The 22,992-nt window shown below is 39.0% G+C and overlaps 1 protein-coding gene across 1 annotated transcript; it reads right to left on the reverse strand.

Moving 5' to 3' along the window:
• Positions 1-3,620: 3,620 nt before the first annotated feature.
• Positions 3,621-21,066, reverse strand: dctd (dCMP deaminase). The gene is made up of 6 exons (XM_042485286.1): positions 20,908-21,066; positions 19,490-19,589; positions 17,094-17,229; positions 14,469-14,585; positions 13,357-13,453; positions 3,621-6,375 (listed from the first exon to the last, which is right to left on the reverse strand). The coding sequence occupies exons 1-6, from the start codon at positions 21,060-21,062 to the stop codon at positions 6,291-6,293; spliced, it is 690 nt and encodes a 229-aa protein (XP_042341220.1). The 5' UTR covers positions 21,063-21,066; the 3' UTR covers positions 3,621-6,290.
• Positions 21,067-22,992: the final 1,926 nt, after the last annotated feature.

Below are 22,992 nucleotides of genomic sequence, written 5' to 3' on the forward strand. Positions count from 1 at the left end.
ATCCTGAAAAAAAAATCCCTGACATGTTCTTGCCAGGAATCAAATATCAAAACAATTAACAATTTGTGTTGTTTCCATATCTCTTGACATTCAAATACGTACAAACAAGCTTTACTAAAAGGGCCAAACACACCTCATCCTTTAAAATTTCCTGCTGTTTAGCAGAGATTACATTGTTGGTGATGGTATTATCTCAAGCCACCAGCCACCACTAATCTTACAACTAATTCAGGTTGTAAACTAGTGTGTTCATTATTTATTAATATTATTTTGGATATAAAGTTTAGGAAAACAAAGTTTCACAAAACACCAAATCTAGTATCCCTAGTCCTAAAGTCAGACAGGTAAATAACAAGACTGCTGAAAAAAAGTCTAATTATTTTTGTTGCACTCATATATGATAAGAAACTTATGTACAGAAGCCAGTGTTAGCCACAAGTTCCTAAGTGCCTACTGTCAACCAAAACAACAGAAAAACTGTTGGCAATGTATGTTTCTGCAAACCATAGATCCATTACATTTGCATGTTATCATGTTACAGTAGTGGGCAGAAATGCTGTCAATAATGTGTTGTTAGATGTAAGCACAAAACCCACTTGGATATGGTTAAGAAAAGCTCATATTTTGGCTTAAAATACACTTTTTGGGGCACGGTCCTGTTAGGAAAGCTGTCAAGTTTCAGTAAAAAAACAACCACTTTTCTTGCCTAACGAAAAAGCTGGAATAACAGTGATAGGTCGCTACAAAACACACCCGTTTGGTGCCTCAGAAGCTGCTGGAAACACAAATGAACTCACTAAATAAAGTCGTTTTTGTTCCCTTTACATAATGACATTAACCACAGTGTTCAACATACAACTTAACAACATACACATTTAACATATCCATGGTTTGCAGAAATGTATAATGTCAACATGTATTCTGGCATAAAAAGCCACTGGAGTAACAGCGACGGGTGACCACTGTTTGAAAAAACTAAACTATTTGTGATTAAGCAAAAGACATTACTGTGTGTCTTTTGCTTAATCACAAATAGTTTAGTTTTTTCAAACAGTGGTCTGCAACTTGGCAGGTTTCACACCATCCACCACCCCCTCTGCATTTGAATGACAAAGTCGTGTATACATCACGTCTCTTCAGAAACATTGATATAATTAAGTATGAAACGTACAACAGTAGTGTACTAATGGTTAACAGAAACATACACTGCCAACATTTTTTTCTGCCGACTAGGCTGCTACTGTACATATTTGCTGTAAAAAAAAAAAAAATAGTAGTAAAGTAAAACTTTGTCATCAAGATCAAGATGAGCACAAGTGAACACACTACATGAGCACACAGATGACAGGAGGTGTTGTCAGGGTCTGTGTTCTACAGTGCAGATTAATGATTCCAATATATTGGTGAACACTTGCTACGGAAATGAGCAGCAAATCAATCTGACAGTGAAATGGGCTGCTGGATGCATTTACTGCATCTGTGTGTGCAGGCATTTCGGCAAAAATTGTCAAATAGCAAATGGAATACAGTGAATGAGACAACGTGTTTGTGTTCAATGCATGAGCATCAGTCAGATGAATGGCTCTGTGTGTGTGTGTGTGTGTGTGTGTGTGTGTGTGTGTGTGTGTATGGGAGAGAGAGAGTTCTTTCTCTATGCATGATAGGCCTGATAGTCAATAGGAAAAATATATAAAATATCTGTCGTAGGCCCATAATGTTTCTATGAATATCTTGGTGGCAGAATGTCAAACAATGGCTTGCAGATGGAATATTTGAAGAAATGGAATTGAAAAAACACAAACCTGGCATTTGTGTTTTATTAAAAAGTACAGCATGGAGAATAACAGGTGATGGAGGAAATGACCGCAAACAAAGGTCAAGATGCAGAGTTTAACCCTTTATGGAAACTTGCTACACTCACACTGTGATTGTAGCAGAAAGCAGTGCTAAGCTCTCATCTGGTACAGAAAATACTACAGAGACGGCAAAAAGTAAGACCAGAGATTTCTTTGTATGGACTAATGACGAGGTGTAAGGCGGTCAAGGGGGCAGAAAACAGATCGAAATATGTCAACAAAGCAAATATGTTGACATATTAAAGTGGTACTGGCAGGAGTGTTATCTATTGCCAGAGGAAGAAATGCAAAAGGAGGAGCAACACATGAAGGATGAAATCACAAGTACGAGAGTTAGGCCAAGCTATAAAGTTTTGGCTAGACATGTTGTGACTGACATGACTCACAAAGCAAACGTGTGTCATTGTTTCCAAAAGTCTCTGCTTGTCTAAACTAAAACAAAACTTAAATTTTTCAAACTAAAACGGGTCAGACACGTTTTTAAAAGTCTCTGTTTTAGGGGTTCCAAAATGCTGGAGTAGTGTGGACGTTAAGTTTAAATGTAGCAATGGTTATGCGTTTTAAAACAAAAATGTTCTGGTGTGAATGTAGCTTCACGACCCACTAGAGGTGTGTGGTAGTGTATTTATCCACAGAGATTCTTCCCTCTGACTGCATTTTCATATTTTTTTCTCATTTTTAGCTGAGTTCAGGCTGTCTCTTCGCACAATCCGAAGATGAGGTTGTGACTCTATAAAAAACAGTTCGGCAACCAGGTGCCAGACCGCAAGCAGCACGCATCCAAGAGGAAGCTCTGAAAATCACAGACACAGCACAGAAAAGGTGCAAATACAGTGAGGTGAAACAGCAAGCGGACAAAGCTTGGGTTCGCTTTTATGCAAATCTTTACAGTTTGCCTCATTTACACACACACACACACACACACACACACACAAGAAGCTATATTAGCAAGTTTAAACCACAGCAACTTGGTAAGACACTGAACCTAAAATTGCCCCCAAAGGTGGGATGTGGCATGTAGTGTAATACCGCTTTGAGTGGTCAGAAGACTTCAAGGGTTTGCTACAACTGCATTTACCATTTAAAAGTTGAACTTGGTTGTTTATATATATATTCTTTCTGTACATTTGCCCCACGTGGATTCACATTAGGTGACGTAGCTGGTGCAGCCATCGCACACGACATGCCTTTGTAAACAGAAATGAAAAGGCACTGGAAGCCAAAAAGAGAAGAGAGGAGGTAAAGAGAGGAGCGTGTACAGACGGGGGAGCAGGAGAAGAGAGGGCAAAGGAAACGGACAAAGATGAGCAAAGCCTTCACAAAGCTTTCAAACACAGCAAGTAAAGATGGGACCCAAACAGGCCTGAAATACCAAGATTCAAGCCTCAGTTTGTAGTGTAAGTTTCAAGTTTTAAAAATGTCTTTTTCAGTGACTACAGACCTTTAAAAGGTCATGGAAAATGATGTTTTCAACTGTATTAAATACAAATTTTCTTTCACTCAGTCTGTTTTGAAAAGAGGATTCACCCCAGGCAAATGATAACATGGTGACACTGTCCACATCAAAAACTGCTCTCTTTACCTTCCCCTAAAATGTCATTAAAATCTATTTAGAGGTTTCTAAAGGCTACTTAACAAACCAGTGAAGAGGGATCTAGTGGCCTTTAACACAGTCTAGCATTATTGGAAAACTGTATGTATTTGTCATTTAAATCAGATCGATTAGAATAAGAATACACAGTGAACACAGTGGACATAAGCTCATGTGGTCCAAGCATTTTATTGACTTCACCAGCACTCACACCTGACATGATGGTATGAAGACACAGATTTGAGAAGTATCTCTTGGTCACCTACTGTATGTGAGAGAAAACAAACATTTAGTTGAAGTAATGGTTAGCTTTTGTACACTTACTGTACGGGCATTTTAGGCAGTATAACAAAAAAGGAACTGTTCTGATCTTAATGGAAGGCAGTCTTGAAAACAATGCAGTATTAAGAGCCACAGATATTAAATGTTGGCATTTTACATTTCTGCAAACCACAGATTCGTCACATTTGCAAGTTATTATGTAACGGGTAAGCTGAGACTTCATATTTCAGCTATGCTGTGGTTAACGTGTACTTAGATTTAGCCACAAAAACTACTTGATAGCAAGTCACAGCTGTGTTTTTAGCAGCTTTGTAGGTACTAAACGTGGGCGTCAGCAACAACCTGTTGCCGTTTTTCCAGCAGTTATATTACCACAAAAAGTGGTTGTTTTTGACAGAGACATTGCTGCTTTTAAAGCATGGACTCTGCCACCAAACCGGGTTTTTTCTCTCAAAACTTGATCTTTTCCTAACATAATTAAGTGGTTTTGGTGCCTAAACCTAACCACCCGATAACCAAAGCGCTGATTAAACGTAAAGTTTCAACATATCAGTTAAATAATATGCAAATATGACATATGCATGCTTTGCAGAAATGTACACATTTTCACATTACAAACATTTTCTTCTGGTGATTGGGCTGTTTGGCACCATGAGCACAATCTAAAATAAAAACTGTATTATGAGTGACTATTAAAGGAAAATCTGCTACCTTGTGTTAATACAATTAAAATTATAAAGACGTTTTACAATAAAACATCACAGACACTTTCTTTCATCAACAGAAAACTGCAGTTTCTTTTGGAAAGCCATTGTAAAATTATCATTAAAACTAAGATGCAAATCCCCTACAAGGAATATGCTAAGAACCCCATAAGCGTACAGTAACAGTGTGTAACGATACGAGAACTGCGCTGATGTTGGGCCATTTACAATTTCCTTCTAATCTGGAAAATTGGTGTTATTTTGTCATTTAATAAAAATTATATTCCAAATAATAATAACATTTTGTTGGCGTTGAAGAAATTGAACCACAGATCTTACCCTGCATTCATGTGGTGTTGGAATAAAACAAAAAAAATACTTCCACACAGGGTAAACGTGTGTGAATGCCTCAAGTTGTAACACCAACTCGGAAAGTCAAAGAAAATTTTGGTACACTAGTTACCGAATTGACGTGATATTGAGGAAAAACATGGTAGACAAAAGTAAATGTTAAGTTGATGGTAATAAACTTTTTGTAACATATTGCATATCAGTTTTTTGCTCACATGGAATTTGTTTTATGGTATTAGGTTGAAACCACTTCCGTCCATTTAAAGTGGGCTAGATTGGTTAGAAATATATTTATTAGGGGCGTCTGGTGGCTGAGTGGATAAAGCAGGCGCCCCATAAATGAAGGAAGTGTCCTTGCTGCAGTGGCCCCTGGTTTAATACCAACTCGGGGCCCCTTGCTGTATGTCATCCCCTCTCTCTCTCGCTCTCTCCCCCTTTCATGCTGTTGATCTGTCCTATCTAATGAAGGCAAAAATGCCAAAAATATAATCTTGAAAGAAAAAAAAAGTATTTATTAGCATTAGTCAGGTGAAGCAATACTTTTGTAGTTTGTAGTTTAGGAAATGTTCTAGTGAAGCAACAAGTCTGGGACAAAATAACTTTGTGATAAAAGATTTAAAACATTATCGAGGTGTTGTTTAGATGCTTTTTGTAGTGCTATGTTGTTTCCACATCTTAACTTAAAGCTCATAAGCACACCACCAAAGTTGGAGGAACAACTTTCCAAATGGGAAATGGGACCATCCGCGTGAATGCAGCGTAAGTCATAGGTGTGTTGCCAAAGTCTCATGGGAGCTGTAGTTTTTTCATGCTCAAAAAGAGTTCCTGTTATATCTTTGTTACACTGATGTTTCCAAATTTTACTTGCCAGTACCACTGATGACCGTTTAAATTTTTAAAGTGAAAGGTAAAATACAACTAAAAGCAGAACCCAGGCTACATTTAACAGATGCTATTGTCATCAAACCAGTTTAATGAACCAAAAAGCATAAAGACTGATTTACTGAGCTGCTTCCACTGTGAATGTGAAAGGTCAAATGCACTAAATGTCAAGGTCCCTCCATATTAATCTGGATCCTTGTTTGAAGGAGAACAAAAACAAATTCTGTTTTCCCCTGTGCAGACAGCCATGGGCCAGAAGATCTGATTCACAACACAAAAGATTTTAAAATCAAACACTCAAGAAAGTGTGTTCAGAGTCCTTGTGTACGCCTAAACCCAAAGGGAGTTTTAAAAGGAAAAAAAAAAAGCGTGAAAGCAGCATTGAAAGACCTTCTGCCACCACCATCCACAAAGGGCGTAGCGTCAAATTAAACTATCTTGAATATCCGGTTAATCAAAATATCAAAAGACGCCAAAGTCGAGGTATCCTTGAGTTTTCCTTTGGACAAAGCAGGGGGCAAGAAGACATACAGAAAAGAGGCATCAAAGTCCCTTTCAATCTTGTCAGTCTCCCTCTACTTCCCGTCTCATTCAGCAGCTCCCCAAGGTGAGCCTTTTGCATTTTCACTTGGTCACGCTGCTCAGTATTCCAGGGTGGTTAATGGAATTAAAATCAATGACAACCTCAGTCCTCTTGGGCTTGAACTGCCTGCCAAAACACACAGAGCAAAAAACGCAACAAACGCATTTTAGTCAGGGACGCGCAGGTATGAGGACACACATGGAAAACGCCAAATACAAACATGGATGAGGATGAAAGTCACTTCTCCGTTTTCTCATCAAGTCACGCTTTCATTGCAACCACCCCTGATACATTTTCACAAGGTCTGGGCAAATTGTAAACAGAGAGAACCAAATGTCTGAGAGAAGGGAGTAAGACTAAGAAATGAAAAGATACAGAAACTGCTTTTACTGCCTGTTAAAGTGACTTCAATAAAACCCATAAATACTTCATTGCTTTTTTGTTGTTGTTTTTTTAAGACTTGTCATGTAAAAGCTTCTCTCTCTGAGAACAGGTGTCCCTGAGCAGAGTCTTAGTGGGCATGTTTACGCTTTTTCATCAACTCCCAAAACACACACACACACCACCACGTCCTGGAAACAAAGCCAGTCCCAAGCCTACCAAAAAAAAAACAAAAAACACACATGTAGATTCTGACCTCTTCAAACTACACTCATCTCACAACAAAGTCTGGGGACCTCCTTGGCACACACCTCTTAGACCATACTAAGCACCTTATTTAAACTGTCTATAGTACATGATCTACAGTTCATGGTGCAAGTGCATTTAGGGATGTCCAACTCGATTTTTTATAGTTTAACAGCATGTAATCTGGGCAAAAAATACAGTGAAAGGGGCAAAGGTGTTGGATTTACTTCCTTAATTAATCCAAGGTTCCTACATACATCAGATTCAAACTCTATTCAGACATAATTTCAGCTAGCTGGGATACATGAAGGGAGTGACTGAACCCAGGGAGAAAATGAAGACATATACGGGATGGTAAACAAAAAGCTGTCACACATTGGCACACATTAGACAGCTAAAACGCTAAAGTTAGTACAATAACAACTAAATCCAGTGTTTAAAGAACAAATTTTACTGTTTGTCAGTGAACAACACTAACTACCAGGAAAGATTTCATCTTAAGAGCTTATATAACGAGTTCATTTCAATCTCACTTGACTTGAGCCCTTTGTAGCACTGACGTAAACTGCCAATCAGAGTGATTTCATACACCGATTCAACATGTTGAATCAGCTGAAAAAAGCAGACAAGGGCCGACAAGGGGCCGACAAGGGGCCAACAAGGGGCCGACAAGTACTAATGGTGCAAGCCACACTGCAAATACTGGGGCAACAGACGCTCCCCATAAGCCAAACACTGACTGACGGCCAACTGTCGGATTGGTGTGTCAGGGTCTTAAGCCTCTGGGCCAACGGCAGCCTTTGACCTCCAGGACTGTGAGGAGATGGTCACAGGGGACCAATGAGGCTCTGCAGAGCTGCTTTGAAGTAGCGGACTAGGGATGTGGTCTGTAACTCTCATGGAGAGGACACTGATGACATCACAGATTGTGTAACAGGGTACAGCTTCTGTGCGGATAATGTTGTTACAACAGACACTGTACACTGTTCCCTCAACAACAAAGCCTGGCTGAACTGAGACATCCAGGTCTTCTTGAATAAAAGGAGAAGAGCCTTAAGAGACAAGGAAAGGGTGGAGGTGAAACGGGCTCAGAGAAGGAGGCGGCAGGAACAAAAACTCCAGCAGACAAATACTAAGGATATGTTGAGTGGTATTAAAAGTATTTCTAGCCCATTTTATATCTCTCTATAGGGCCACTACAAAGCCCCTTCTTTACGCCGCCTCTGCATTTTCACGCAGAACCAAACATTAACAGCATCATGCCACTTAAGAGTGTGGTTTAAACAACGAGTGGCTGAGAAAGATTGACAGGTCTGGACTTCCCGGCAGATTTAAAACCTGGTTGTACCAACAAGGCCTTCGGCCCAGGCTTCTTTGGCTTTTTACAGTCTGTAAGTTCCCCATGACAGCAGTTGAAAGGAGCAAGAGAAAAACCAAAAAACACTTAAGAGATGAGTTAGGGATTCCTCCAAGCTTCTCTTCAGTGGGCCTCTACATCCACTCTGGACAGCTGCAGCTCCCTTTGTCATCAGTCGTGGAGGAATTCAAGGTGGCAATATGCCGAGTTTTGTGAAGGCTGAGCGATCCCAAACACGAACAGTTGCAGCAAACAGGCATCACAACAAGATCTGGCCGTAAATGGGCAGCCAGCACAGCCATTGAACCGGCAGAAAGTGCACTGAAGCTGCGTGACATCGTCTACAACCCCTGAATCAGTCGGCAAGGCTTGGGGTCATGGAGGCATGGTAACAAAATGCAACAAAGAAATAAATAAATAGTGAAAATATAATGCATACCCATACACGAACACACATCAGCTCAAACATTCATACACAGAACCTATGTATACATTATATTGCACAGGGAGTATGAAATAAAAAATACGTTTCAGCAGCGCTTTATAAACAATACCACTGGCATAACAATCACAATCATTTCCTGTCCCCGTTATCTGGCGGCTGATATCCCACTTTGCTTGGAGGGTAAGGAGTTCCTACATCTCTTTTCCCAATTTGCTGACATTTAGGATGCCATTCTGCTTTCAATGCCTTCACCCCAGTGATAGTCAAGACTGGAGGAATAATGTTTTTGGGGTGTCGTCCAGCTTTCAAAGCCTTGAGGGAATTTCTTCAGATACAGAAAAAACATTAACTTGGATTCAAGGATGATCTTTTTTAGATTTTGGTGGTCAAAGGTCACTGTGTCCTCATCTATCTCATTCTAGTCTCAAGAAAACCATGAGGGATTTTTTTTCTAATTTGGCACAAAGATTCACATGGACTCAAGGATGAACTGATCAGAATCTGGTGGTTGAAGGTCAAAGATCAAGCTCCCGGTGACCTCATAAAACATGTTTTTGACCATAGCTCAAGAATTCACATGCTCAAGTTTCACACAAATGTCTTGTAGGATATTATGGAGTAATTCTGGCATTTAACATCCAAGAGGTTAAAGGTCAACTGTCACATCACTACATTCTGCAAAAACACTTTTCTGGCCATTACTCACCATCTTAAATCAGGAACAGAAGGGGAGACATTTGGTCAAATACTGAATCCGAATTCAAGGCAAGGTATTTCCATCAGTCAAGGACAGCCCGATTAAGGGTTTGGGAAAGTGGTTCGATGCATCCTTGAATAATGGACTCAATGCCGCAGGTGCTGTGAAGCAAACCGAAGAGTGTCTGAGAAATATTGACAGCACTAGACTTGCCAGCAAATTTAAAACCTGGCTGTACTAACAAGGCCTTCTGCCCAGGCTTCTTCGGCTCTTTACAGTCTATGAGTTCCCCACGACAGCAGTTGAAGGCATCGAGACAAAAACCAACAAGCACCTAAGAGATGAGTTGGGGATTCCCCCAAGCTTCTCTTTGGTGGGCCTCTACATCCACTCTTGACAGCTGCAGCTCCATTTGTAATCAGTCGTGGAGGAATTCAAGGTTGCAAAATGCCGAGTGTTGTGAAGCCAGAGAGATTCCAAAGACGATCAGTTGCAGCAAACAGGCATCACAACAAGATCTGGCCGTAAATGGGCAGCCAGCACAGCCACTGAACAGGCAGAAAGTGCTCTGAAGCTGCGTGACATTGTCAGCAACCCCTGCATTGGTCAGCAAGGCTTGGGGTCATGGAAGCATGGTCCAGTCAGAAATTCAAGGAGAAAAAGCGTTTGGCCCATGCTGTGGAACAAGCATCCCAGGGCGCATGGACAAAATAGGATCTGCCCAAGCATAAAGGTCTCTTGGGCAGAGCTGTAGAGATTGGAGCCTTAAAGCATCTTCTTCCTCCTACTCTCAGTGTACAACACCCTTTCTTCATCATCACATCTGGAAGCTCTGCGGCCAAAAGGGAACACTAGCACACATATTGGCAGGATGCAAAACAGCTTTAACCCAAGGCCGACATGATAGCACAGGAGAGGTGCAAGAGGAGGTTAGCTGGCACGGATGTGAGGAAGGCCATCACCTTCATCAAGGAGGGAGTCAGACCTCTACCAACCAGGGCAGCAGCAAAGGCCAACTTGCTGCAAGTTGCCAGCTCCTGGGAGATGAGGGTCAATGTGAGATGGAAGCTGCAGGTCCCAGAGGTGGTCCACACAGCTCTTTGCCCAGATATCGTTCTGTGATCAGCCAGAGAGCCAAAGATCGAAAAATCATTTTAATTGAGCTAGCTGTGCCATGGGAGGTGGGTTGTGAGGGGGCCCATTAGAAGAAAGCATCAAAATATCAGCCTCTAATCCAGGAGTGCAGAGACAGTGGGGGCCATGGCTGTTCCTGATGGAAATAGGATGCAGAGGCTTTCCTGCCAAATCAACATGGCGACTGCTGACAGCTTTTGGCCTGGAGGAGAAGAGCAAGATACATGCTGCTTGCAGGATAGGGGAGGAGGCAGAACGAGCCTCCTGCTGGATATGGAGCAAAAGAGAGGAGGAAAGCTGGAAGCCAGAAGCATATGGGCAGTGATTGGGCCACCACTGCAAACCCACCGACCAGAGAGTGTTGTGCTTAAGGGCCGAAATACTCAGTGAGGGTTGGGTACCACCTGAAGACATCTGCGTCTGGTTGAAAGCTATGGTTAGAGTCTCCCAAGAGGGGGAAAGGAATAGAGACTCAATGGGACAATGGTGTGATATTCCCGTGCTGAACAGGCAGCGTATAAGGGGCTATACGCTACAATCAGACTGGAAGCCATGAGCTAAATAAATTTTTCAAAAGATTTGATGTTTACCCCTTCCCCAGCTGTTAAACCATCTTCCATTCTTCAACTGTCCTGTTCTAATGTTTCCTCCTCTTCCACCTATTTCCAAACACCAAACACTCTTACTGTTAATTATTGGTTTATTTGCAATCTCACTCTGCCTGTACTGCAACTGCATCACAACAATTTACCTCAAGATGAAAAAAGTGAAGAGAGTTAATCAGCTTATTCAAAGAAAATCTGCTACTCTAAATATCAGCGTCATTACAATAGCAACCTTCAGTTTTAAATTATTTGCACTGCATGTCAGTAAATTGATTTTAATGCATACAAACAGCAGAGCAGCTTGTCACTTTGGTCAGCTTTCTGAGTGGCTCTAAAGCTTCTTACAATTCACAGTTTTTATTCGCCTATAGTCGGCTTCTACCGCTCCTCCATGTTTTTCTGGGCACGTGTGGTGTTCGACCTGCCAGACATGACTAACATTGTCAGAGACAGACAATTGCAGCAGAGGCACTAGAAACTATTTCTCAGCCTCACAGACGTGACCAGATCTGACCTTTAATCTAATCAGCCAAGAAGCCTCTGGCATGCCTTAGAGCAATCCTCAAAAATTTCTCATCACCACCCGCCTCCTGCATGTCATGACTGTTGCTGTTCACTGCGGTGGATCAGATGGAAATCCTTTCAAAATCAGGACAGGAGTCAAGTAGGGTTGTGTCATGGCTCTACTTCCATTCACTATTTATCTGACTGGTACTCGAGCTGTGTTGTATCCATGAGAAGCTCCCATCAGGAGTTATCGTATTGCCCTGGCGTTGTTGTTGACCATTTGCTGGTTTATTTTTGTTATCAAGGACCGGTCAAAATGTTAGAGTGAAACTACCAAAGACTTTCATGTTTCTAAAACACCAATGACAATTAATATAGGCCTCTAAAACACGTTTGCATTGTCACATCATTGCATATCTAAAAATTAAAGAAAAAAATCAAAACTACAAACCATGTACTGTTTTAACACTTGTAATATATTAAAATACAAACTTTGGGTTGCAAATTGTAATCAATTAATCGTTACTTGAAAAAAAACCTAAAAACTTTGCTTATTTCAAACAATACCATATGCGTTTTATCCTCAGTCAAAGCTCACAGCAACATACTGCATATATTTTGACATTTCATAACCTTTCAATTACTCAATTCAATTTCACATGTTCGACTGAATTCTTAACAACCAATAAATCATCAATTAATTGTTATCATCCCTAATACCAACATATATCGATTTGTTACCACGGAATTAGCAGTATTACTACTGCTAGTATTATCTTCATGTATTTATTGTATTTACCATTACAGTACATTAAAAACAACTCAGGAATGGTTGAAAAATCATATTTATGTAATTTTGTGTAATCTTTTTTAATGGAATAAACTTGAATTCATGGTATTAGCAAGAGTAAATATTCATCCCTTTTTGGTAAAAAATATATATATATATATATATATATATATATATATATATATATATATATATATACACACATTATTGGCTTAACACCACTACCTTTACATTAAAACGACAATTCAACTATTTGGTTGAGCATGGTTTTAAACTGTAAAAAAAATGATTTCAGCATGTATGTAATAGATAACATTAAATGAACCATTTAATAATTAATAATTAAAATAAAAAATAATTTGATGATCAAGTTTTTTTTTTAAAATACCAAACAGTCCATTTTAATTACATTAGCTTAGCTTCACTGCCTTCATCCTAAAAAGAATGAATGAACCATTGGAGCATTATTTTTAAAAAATGACCCTTTTAGCCTTTTTTTACTTTTATTTTTGTATATAGTTACAAAAATCTGCGCACTAAGAAATATGTCTACCTCCAGACAGAGCCCTTATGTCTGAAATTACATTTTTGTTATTAACATCGAGACCTGAAAAGACGAAACGACATCTAGTAGACTTTTTCAGCAAAACAAATCTACACCAAATGATAGAGGTAGCTTAATCAGGTGAAGTTCCACACATCTTTTTATGGATATAAAGGACTCAAATGGTCCTCTACCTAATGGTTGAGCAGAACATTCAAGAGTTAATCAAAGTGAGGAAGCAACACTTCCACTTCTTCGTTTATCTCCTCTAACTTGTTGTTACTGATGGTACTATCATTATGTTCTTTTTATGCGTGTCTGTATCTCTTCACCTTGTGTAATAATAAAACATAAAGCACTTCCACTTGTTCCTGTACGCCTGATAAAACCCTTTTACTCACCTGTATTTTATGCGGGCCATATCGAGCAGCCTTCTGGAGGCGACCATCTCCGGTGAGTCATGGTACTTATCGGAAAGATAGACCACGTCTTTAATGCCTGGTATAAGGAATGAATCAAAGGATTATTAAGAGGCACAAAAGACAGGAGTACAAATAAAGATCACTCATACCCTTCTTAGCAAAGACTTGCTTCTAACCAGGTGAAGTGCAAGACAGTTGAAGCATGACGAGAGAGAACAAGGTGAACAAGACCCATTTTTGTCTCCCTAGTGCGGCTACATTTGAATTTCCATCCATCAAATTGTTTAGCTCAGAACAAGATATTTGAGCAGATGCAGACAACTATTCCTCCTCTCCAGAGGATCGATCCTAATCATTTTCGTACACACTGTCAGGACAAACTTTACAGTTTTCCCCCAAAAAGGCTTCAAGATCACATTTGTAGAGATTTTAGGTATACCAAGATATTTAGAAATCCCAAAGGTATGACTTCCAATACTGTCAATATAAACACTCCTTTTTCTGTTAAACTGATGCAAAGCTGCTTTATTGAGGCGATGTATTCAGAGTTTCTCCTACATTCATTTATTTGTGGCAGCCCGCCAATATTAAAACATCTGCCACCAAAAACAGATTTTCTATTTCTGGAACTAGACAGTTCATTAAAAGCGCTGCTAAAATATACGATTTGGTTATTCGTCACACTCTCAGAGAGCGGAGCGTACTCTGGACAGTAACGGAGAAGAAAAACGTCAGCAATGGAAAAATAATGGAAAATCCCGGAGAAAAAAAGGGACATACACAAAAAAAATACAAATGTGTTTGAGTAGCAAAATCTATATTTGGCAAAGAGTAATATCCAAAATATTGCAAATTGAAGCTGATTTACCAAGAAAATGTCCTAATTTTTCAAGACTAAAAGTTAAACAAATGTGAGCGCAAATTTAGCACCAACTCTAAGCAGTTAATAGTTAAAAAAAAACAATATGATTAATATGAAGTAGCACAATACGGCCATAAAAAAAATCAGTATGAGTCTACCAAAAGTATACCATCTGCAGGATACTTGTGGTGTATGTGTGTGTGTGTGTGTGTGTGTTGTCAACACCCACCGGCCTGGATGATGAGCTTGGCACACTCGTTGCAGGGGAACAAAGCCACATACATGGTGCAGCCTTTCACATCAGCGCTGTTCTTGTTCATGATGGCATTCAGCTCTGCGTGGCACACTGCGGGACAGAGCGTGAGATGATTCTCAGTCAATGCAAGACATCGCAAATATTCTTGTTATAGGTTTAACTTGGTTGAATTGCAAACAAGTCATAAACAGACAGGCTGGTAAAATATGCAAGAACCTGGGCCCTGGGACATGTTTTCTATGGCAAAGGAGACAAAGACTATGAACACTTTTTCTTCTTTTCTCCTTCTCCATGAACAAAGCACCCATTGACATTCATTATATTTTGCATTTAGCTGAAAACAGTCCCAATATAAACTGTCCATAGTGAGATCTATGAATTATTCAGAGTAACCGTGACACTGCTTCAAGACAGAGATTAGAATATGTCTTTATTGTCACTGTACAACAAAACTGAAAATGAAATCCTTACAGTGCAAGAAGAGATATAACAACTATCGAAGAAAACTAGTCAAAAGGTTAAAAAAAACCTATGAAATAAATAATTTAAAAGAAGCATGAAATAAATAAATACATAAATAAAATAATTAGCAGCCTCAACCAGGAGACACATTTCACACACACACATTCTGCAGGCATTGCACAGTCCACAGCGGCGCTGCACAGTGGATATTTACAAGATGTTTAAACTTTTGCACTGTTGAGTGCGGTTATGGCTCTGGCATAAAAAGTGTTCTTTCACTTGTTTGTCCTCACTTACAATGTCCTGAAGCATCTGCCCGAGGGCAACAGTACATAGAGGGAGTGTCCGCGGTGAGACGGGTCCCTGAGAGCGCTCTGCGCTTTTCCTGAGACAGCGGGAATCGTTCACATCTTCCAGAGAGGGGAGAGGGCAGCCGATAATCTTCTGGGCCGTCGTGACGACCCTCCGCAGCGATTTCCTGTCTGCAGCGGTGCAGCTGGAGAACCACACACAGATGCAGTAGGTCGTAATGCTCTCTAAAGAGCAACGATAGAAGGACACGAGCAGTTTCTGTGTGAGTTGGCAGTCTCTGCTGTGACCTCTTGATGGTAGCAGTGGTGTTAACGTTACAGCAGAGGCTGAATGCTCGTTCCTTGCCTCCTAAAGTCCATAATCAGCTCCTTGGTCTTACTACTGTTCAGGACCAGGTTGACCACACAGACAGCTGCTCGTCCTGGTCTACAGACCCCCCCCCAGAAGTATCACCAGCAGACTTGATGAGGATGTTGCTGAGGTGGGCGGGGGTGCAGTCGTGGGTGTAGAGGGTGTAAAGTAGCGGTCTCAGCACACAGCCCTGAGGGGTGCCGGTGCTGAGACTGAGATTAAAGTTTTTATGCTTTTTTAGTGCTTTGAGCACCACAAACAAAATTCTATTCACCCCCATTGTATTGTGATGGAGGCAGAAGTCTCAGTAAAGACACTACTGTATTAGGTCAGTCTTTCCATCCATCCTTCCAATACAAGCTTTCAGTTTCAAAAGCCAACAGACACACTTTCATATTGAAGGATAAACCTTTCCTCTAGCACCACCTTCAGACATCTTCTGTGGAACTGTCAGTTCATTTCATGACATTAAAGTTTCTAAAAAATCAAAACATAAGCAGCAGGTGCTTATTATGAGTGAGGAAAGATGTACATTACTTTTTTTTCCTCCCCACACCCTAACTGGAGCACTATAGGAGAAGAGATAAAGAAAAACAAGGCAACAAACTGAAAGTACAAGTGAGAGCGTCTGATCAAAACAGAACGAGTGAGAGTTCCTCATGTTTTATCCTCTGCCTCCCTCTACAGGCCAACATTTAGCACGAGACATGAAGAGACCTCAGCAGTCTTGTATGGACGAGGGCTGGGCAATATGAAGATGTCATACTGTATCGAGGTATGAGACTATTTATCATCTTTGATTCTGGATATTGTTCTATCGTGATATGGAATATATTAAGTTTTTTCCTGATTTTAAAGGTTGCATTACAGTTAAGTGATGTACTTTTTGCAACTTATCAGACAATTCTGCTTATTTTAATACTTGCCTTTACCCACTTAGTCATTATATCGACATTACTAATGATTATTGAACAAAAATGGAAGTGTTAATCTTTTTTTCAAAGTACCAATAGTCATTCCTAAAATATTCAAATATCAAATATCAAAGAGGGAATTTGGTTTTAAAAAAACAAAAGAAATTGTAATGTTTGATTATGTCTCACAGTTCTAGCAACAATGAAGTGCTTTTGAGGAGATTAAAAATGATCAAGACATATATCGTGTATTGAGATATAACCTAAAAATACTGCAATATAATTTTCAGCCCATATCACTAAGCCTTAGTGTGGACATAATGATTTACACTCTCTGCTGCACACAAATGCCTTTAAAATGTCATTATATGAATTCCAGAAATCCTTCGACACAATTTAAAATGAATGATATGGTGTTGGGGTGGATGAAACTACTGCAAATGCACATTTTCTTAACCAAACTGTTTGATTCCAAAAAATAAATAAATAAATAAACAGAAGGATTACCCAAAATTAAAGCAAGGAAAAAGCAAAAAAAAGTTTGCCCATGCATTCTCACCATAAGGATATTTAGTGTCAAGCCGGTCGTCAGCAGAGCGGGACCACGGCAGCAGGTCATCATCACAGCCGTTGGGCATACCATTGTAACCGATGCCAACGATCTTATTTTCCTGGTTCACGATACACGCCCCCACCTGCAGAGAGAGAGAGAGGTTCCTCAGTTTAGTCTAGCTGTAAATTTGTTTTTATTAATTTTTTTGTCTGGTGTATTATGAAATAATCCTATAAAATGCAAACGTCCATGACCTTCAGCGGTATGTCACACACTCTAAAGGCTTGGACGTTAATAGGACCACTTTAAATTCATCCATTTCTACCAACATTAATGGTTTTCGACACGCACACGTCAATATGTACACACAAAGGTCATTTGAAAGTGTTTGTATGAAGATTTAGCAGCGAGGTTTGTACTAACTGCATCTTTCTTTTTGTTTACTTGCAATAATGACTGTTTTAAGATGCTGGGCTTCTCCCTCTCTGTGCTGCACAACTTTCCTTTCCAATGTCATAAACGCTCTTATAGTTATGACATCATGCAAGTGGGACTCTGAATGTGCATCCATATGAGGATACTATATAGGCAACACAACATCTACAAGTCTAGCACTCAAAGTCATTCATTTTCAAAGTTTTTTGCCCGAATCTGGGGCGACAGCCACCCCCTCCCTCTGAAACTCTCTCTCCAAACTATGCTGCGCGTATTTTAAAGTCTTTAACAGAGTCAGTCTACTTCAGCTGAAGGGCAGAGCTCAGACACTGAACTTGGTGAGTCGACAAAGACAATCACATTCAGTCACACATTTATGATAAAAACACAGCATTAGGAGAAGACGGGAGGTTACCTCCGCTGAGATAAGGTGTACTGGGAAAAGAACATGGTCTCCTCTCCCCAGTAATAAAACAAGTTTTCATACACACGCACGCACAAAGGAAAACGTCTCAAGGACACAATTTGGTCAGATGAAAGTCACACAAGTTCATATCAGTTTACTTCAGGTCAGATCAAAAGTTCATATAAGGTGAATAATGTGATGCAGGATTTTTTGCCGATATAAAAACAACTCACTTGGCTGATAACAGATACCAATATATCAACTTTAATCTTAAGCTAATTTTAGTGACCCTCACATCTCTTCTGTAGTGGGATTATCATCATATTATTCATACTCTTATCGTGACGGCCCACCAGCACATGGAGACATAAACACAATGCTTTTCAGTGCATTTAATATTCATTTTGCAAAATAACAAAAATAATTCAACTCGGTTCGATCAGGCTCGATGTTTTGCACACGTTCTCTTTTTATTTTATTTTTTTTTTATTAAACCTTTATTTAACCAGGAATAGTCCCACTGAGGTTCAGTATCTCTTTTCTAAGGGAGTCCTGACTGAGACAGCAGCACAGACTTTCGGATAAAAGAACAAGTGGAGTAAAAACACAACAGCAAAATCTAAAACAAACCTAAAAATTCAAACACAAGGAGCAGACAACAAACTTAAAACAAACAGCCAGCAACATTCAGAAACCGAACATGAGCATTCAACGTCCAAAAGGTTTTTTATCCTGTTTTTAAAATCTCCCAGGCTGATAAGAGAGTCCAGTTTACGGATACTCTGCAGCTGACACCAAGATGACTGTGCTTTTCACCCAACCTTCTGCGTCCACAGCACCAGACTCCCCGCTTTCCTCTTGATCCTCCTCCTCCTCGTCCTCCTCCTCATTGGCAGTGATTTCTGTAATGAGTGTGCCCAGACCCAGAGTACCCAAACCAGCCAAATGCTTTTTGGACTCATTGTCCAGAACACTGTCATCCTCAAAAGCCAAAGCAAAAACACTCAAAGCACTTCCACCAAAGACGGTGCGGGCTCGAGGAACTACGTACAAAAGCTCTCCATGTGATCGAAGACTTCGGCCACTGACATGCTTAGGAGTCAGTAGAAAACATAAATAAGAGGGCAGTTCCTGTAAAATGGTCTTATAGAAGAAAACATACCAGTTTTACAGTCTTCTGTTGAAGACAAACCAACTTTGTCAAAAAAAAAAAAAAAAATCACATTTGTGAACTCGGCACGTTGGCCGATTCCGATATTTAATTTTATTGCCAGAATCTGTTGATACTGAAGCCATGCTGATATTATCATGCGTCCCTAAATTGTGTCTTTACATGACCCTGTGTCGGTGGTCAGTCATGTGTTGTTAAACCACGAGGACTCCTGATTACAAGTTTTGTAGGAAACAACAATCTGACAACTTGAAGTTGTGTAGCGTGAACTTAGCTTGATGTTAGGCTGCGTTCTTTGATTTTCTGACTAAAACCTTTCGATAAAATCAACAAGATACATCTTTGTCAAGTATTTAATACACATGAAAACACACACAAACACACACACACCTGTGAGCTTGGGTCTTTGCTCCTTTGGGCCGACAGGAAGGCTACAGCCATGAAGTACTCCGGCCACTCCAGGTAGTTTTCCCTCTTCCTGCATGCGCTGCTGCAGAGAAACGCACAAAGAAAAAGGAAATGAGGATGTTACAGGGTTTTTTTTATCTACGATCACAAACCTTTAAGCAAGTTTTGACTATTGTGGCTTTTCATTTACTGAATCACAACTTATCTGTGAGCAGTAAATCCATCTGTTTACATTCATATCCAGTTTCCTTTGTTGAATTGAACTTGTATTATCAGTTGTGAGTACTTACACAGTAACCTCTTAATGATTTGCAACAAGATTACCAAGAACACACTCAGTTTAAAATACAAGGATTATATTTTGAGGAGAATCTTAATCTACATAATCTTCAGTTAAAGCTAAAACATGTTGAGTTTATCTCTTTGCCTATCTTACAAGCACCAAGGGAACAGGCTGTAGTTTCATTTACTAAAATCTCCTTTCTGAACGTTGAAATCTGTGCACACGCTTTACTGAGAAATACGTTTTTGCTCAATTTTGTCTCTGCTCAGAATAGATAAGCTGCTTAGTAACTCTGTGACATCTGAATTTATCTGCAATGAATCACACACATAAACATATTCACCTTATTTAATGCAAATGGCAGATTATATGACTATAAAAAATGTTATCAATGATTGTCATCAAGAACTTATCCCAACATTTCTTAAACATGTTGCAGATATCAAATTCAGAGTGAGAGTATATTTACAAAAAAATAGAGTTAATAAAGTATTTAGAGTTAAATATCCCAACCTTTTGGGAACCAGGGTTTTATTTATAGCTACTCAGTGGCATTGTTACTCAATAAATGAGCCAGATTTTTTTTTATTTTTATGGCAGACAAGAAGTTAGTGTTGCTTTAAATACCCGCTCGTTTAATCCTTTGAATGAATTACTTTATTTCGAATCAAAAAATAAAAAATATTATAAACAAAAGGGAGAAGGCAGAAGTAAAACTTAATTGTATCTATCCTTTTCTCACTTTTTTCACTTTTAACTCATATATCATGTCAACAAATTCCCAAATTTAATTCTATATTTTTATTAATTTAGTTATTTTGGGGTTATTTGTCTTGTTCAGTTACTCGCTGCCTTCATTCCGTGTTTATGTGAGAACTTTGCTCAGGTTTCGAAGGGTTAACAGGAAGCCTGTTTTACACGACAAATGTCTTTACATGACAAATGTAACAAAAACAGCGTGACATTTATTCTCCGAAAGGAAACAACAAAAACAGCGGGGAAAAACAGCAGCACGCGGACAGAAAACACTCCGCCAGCGTTACTCCGCACCGTCACTTTAGCTTTTTTTCGGTAGACGACACTCGTGTCGACGGAAGTAAAAGTTAAAACTAGTTACCCGTTTAGATGACCAAAGTTCGGCTGCTGATTTTCTGCCATAGTTTTCCAAACACTGGACTTTCTGGGTGTTGTTCTGCCTTTTCCCGAGGCGCGTGCGGTTGTGTTTGTTAAACGTGAAAGCCAGCCGCGACGGAGAACCATCGCGCGCCACATTACGTCAAACCGGAACAGGAAGAAACTTCCCGCGCTCTACGGTGTTAATTTAGCCCTGAGTTTTGCCTTTCAAGACAAACTCAAACGCCTTCGAGTAGATTGAAGACTCTGATTACAACCAAAGCCATTGTAAATGCAAAAAAGGTCTAACCTTAACTTTAAACGGGACCAGCGGAGTGTTAGAGACTATTGTTACAAGTAATAATAGTCTGAGAAAGTAGTTTCAAGCTGCCTTGCAAACCTACCCGGGAACAAAATATACACATACACGGCAGAATTTCTTAGGGACTGTTCGTTATTTATGAGAGGGGAAGCCATAGACTGTTTATGACGAAATTATCTTCATATACTTATATTTCACTTATATTATTTTTATATATTTTTTATTTGTATGATTTTCCTACTTTATTTATTTTTATATTTTAGTTATCTTTATCTACTTTTTCATTATATCTTTAAATACATTCTATGGGGGCAGGACTTCATATTTTTAATTACTGGGTATGGAGTTATGTTTCTTTTCTTTTAAAAAAAAAAATTTTAAAGGAGTTATCCTCAGAATCTGCAAGTGGACTTGAAAAACCATGTTTTTATGAAAAATCTCCTAAATCCTTTTCAACCGAAATCCCTTTCAGTTTTTAACTGGTGTATTTAGTTAGGAGGGAATTGAACAGAAAAAAAGGATAAATACCTGTTAAGAAAACCATTGGTGGCCTGTAAGAAATGCCTGACCAAGAAATGTCTGAAAAATTAAATACCTGTTGTTGACAAATAGATTTAATTTAGTATACAATATTTATGTAATGGAGAGAATGGATTTTTTTATGAACTTTTATTCTATTTTATTTATTTATGTATTTAATACATTTTAATATGTTTCACAGTTTTAATATTCCATATATCATTTTATCATATTTACCTATTTAACTTTGTGCTGTCATCTTGTCATTTGCCTCTTATCTACAGTTTGAGTATTTGTCTTTTATTATTATTATCATGTTATCAATATCTTTACCTGTCTATTCTTTATTTACCTTTTTTTTTTTTTGTTTTACCTGTTGTTTAGTTATTTATTTTATCTTATTTTATCTATTTTTTTTACATTTCTTTTCTTTATAGGTTTATTCTGCCGAACCCTATTTTGCTATCCAATATTCTTGCTTACAGAACAGATTATTTTTGTTTGCCTTTCTTCTTATTTTTAACCCGTAGTTTATTTTATTCTTTTTCTTTATTTAATTCCCCCCACACCTCTTAATTTTATTTCTTTGTTAATTCTGTTATTTATTTATGTATTTATGTTGTATCTCTTTTTCCATGCTTGAAAGTGCCTTATGTTCATTTGGTCATGGATCATGTTTTTGTATTTTAATATAAATGAATAAAAAGAGAATTACAAAATAAAATCTCCTCAATCACACTGTATTTCACAACCAGAATCTCTGATATGTGGTTATTTATGGTGAAGGCAGGGTCATACATTTTCCCCAGTTACTCAGGAACGCTCAAGGAAAAAGATTTGTAGGAGGGTCAGGATAGAGAAAAAAATCTTAAATCACACCACAGCCACCCCCCACTTTAATCCACAGCTGTTGCCATAGCGAAAGAAGAGCAATGAAACATCAGGAAATACCGTGTTAACACAGGTATTTAAAAATAACTGGTGCCACCACTTCATGTCTGTGGTGTGGTGGGTTTTTTAATATTATGACCCTCCAAGGACCGACTGTACAAATATTTCTCTTTGAGCCTCCCTGACTTTGTGGTGAAAAATGCATGACCCTCCCTACACCATAAATAATCAGATTTCACAGCGTCTGGTCATAGAAAATATGTGGTTTAGGATTTTTTTTTTTTGAAAGAAAACTGCCTCTAAAACCCATTTGTGGGTTTTGGGGTTCTGAGGGTATTTAAAATAAATACAAAAAGC

This window comes from Plectropomus leopardus, chromosome 4, assembly GCF_008729295.1.
Source record: "Plectropomus leopardus isolate mb chromosome 4, YSFRI_Pleo_2.0, whole genome shotgun sequence".
NCBI classification, from domain to species: Eukaryota; Metazoa; Chordata; class Actinopteri; order Perciformes; family Serranidae; genus Plectropomus; species Plectropomus leopardus.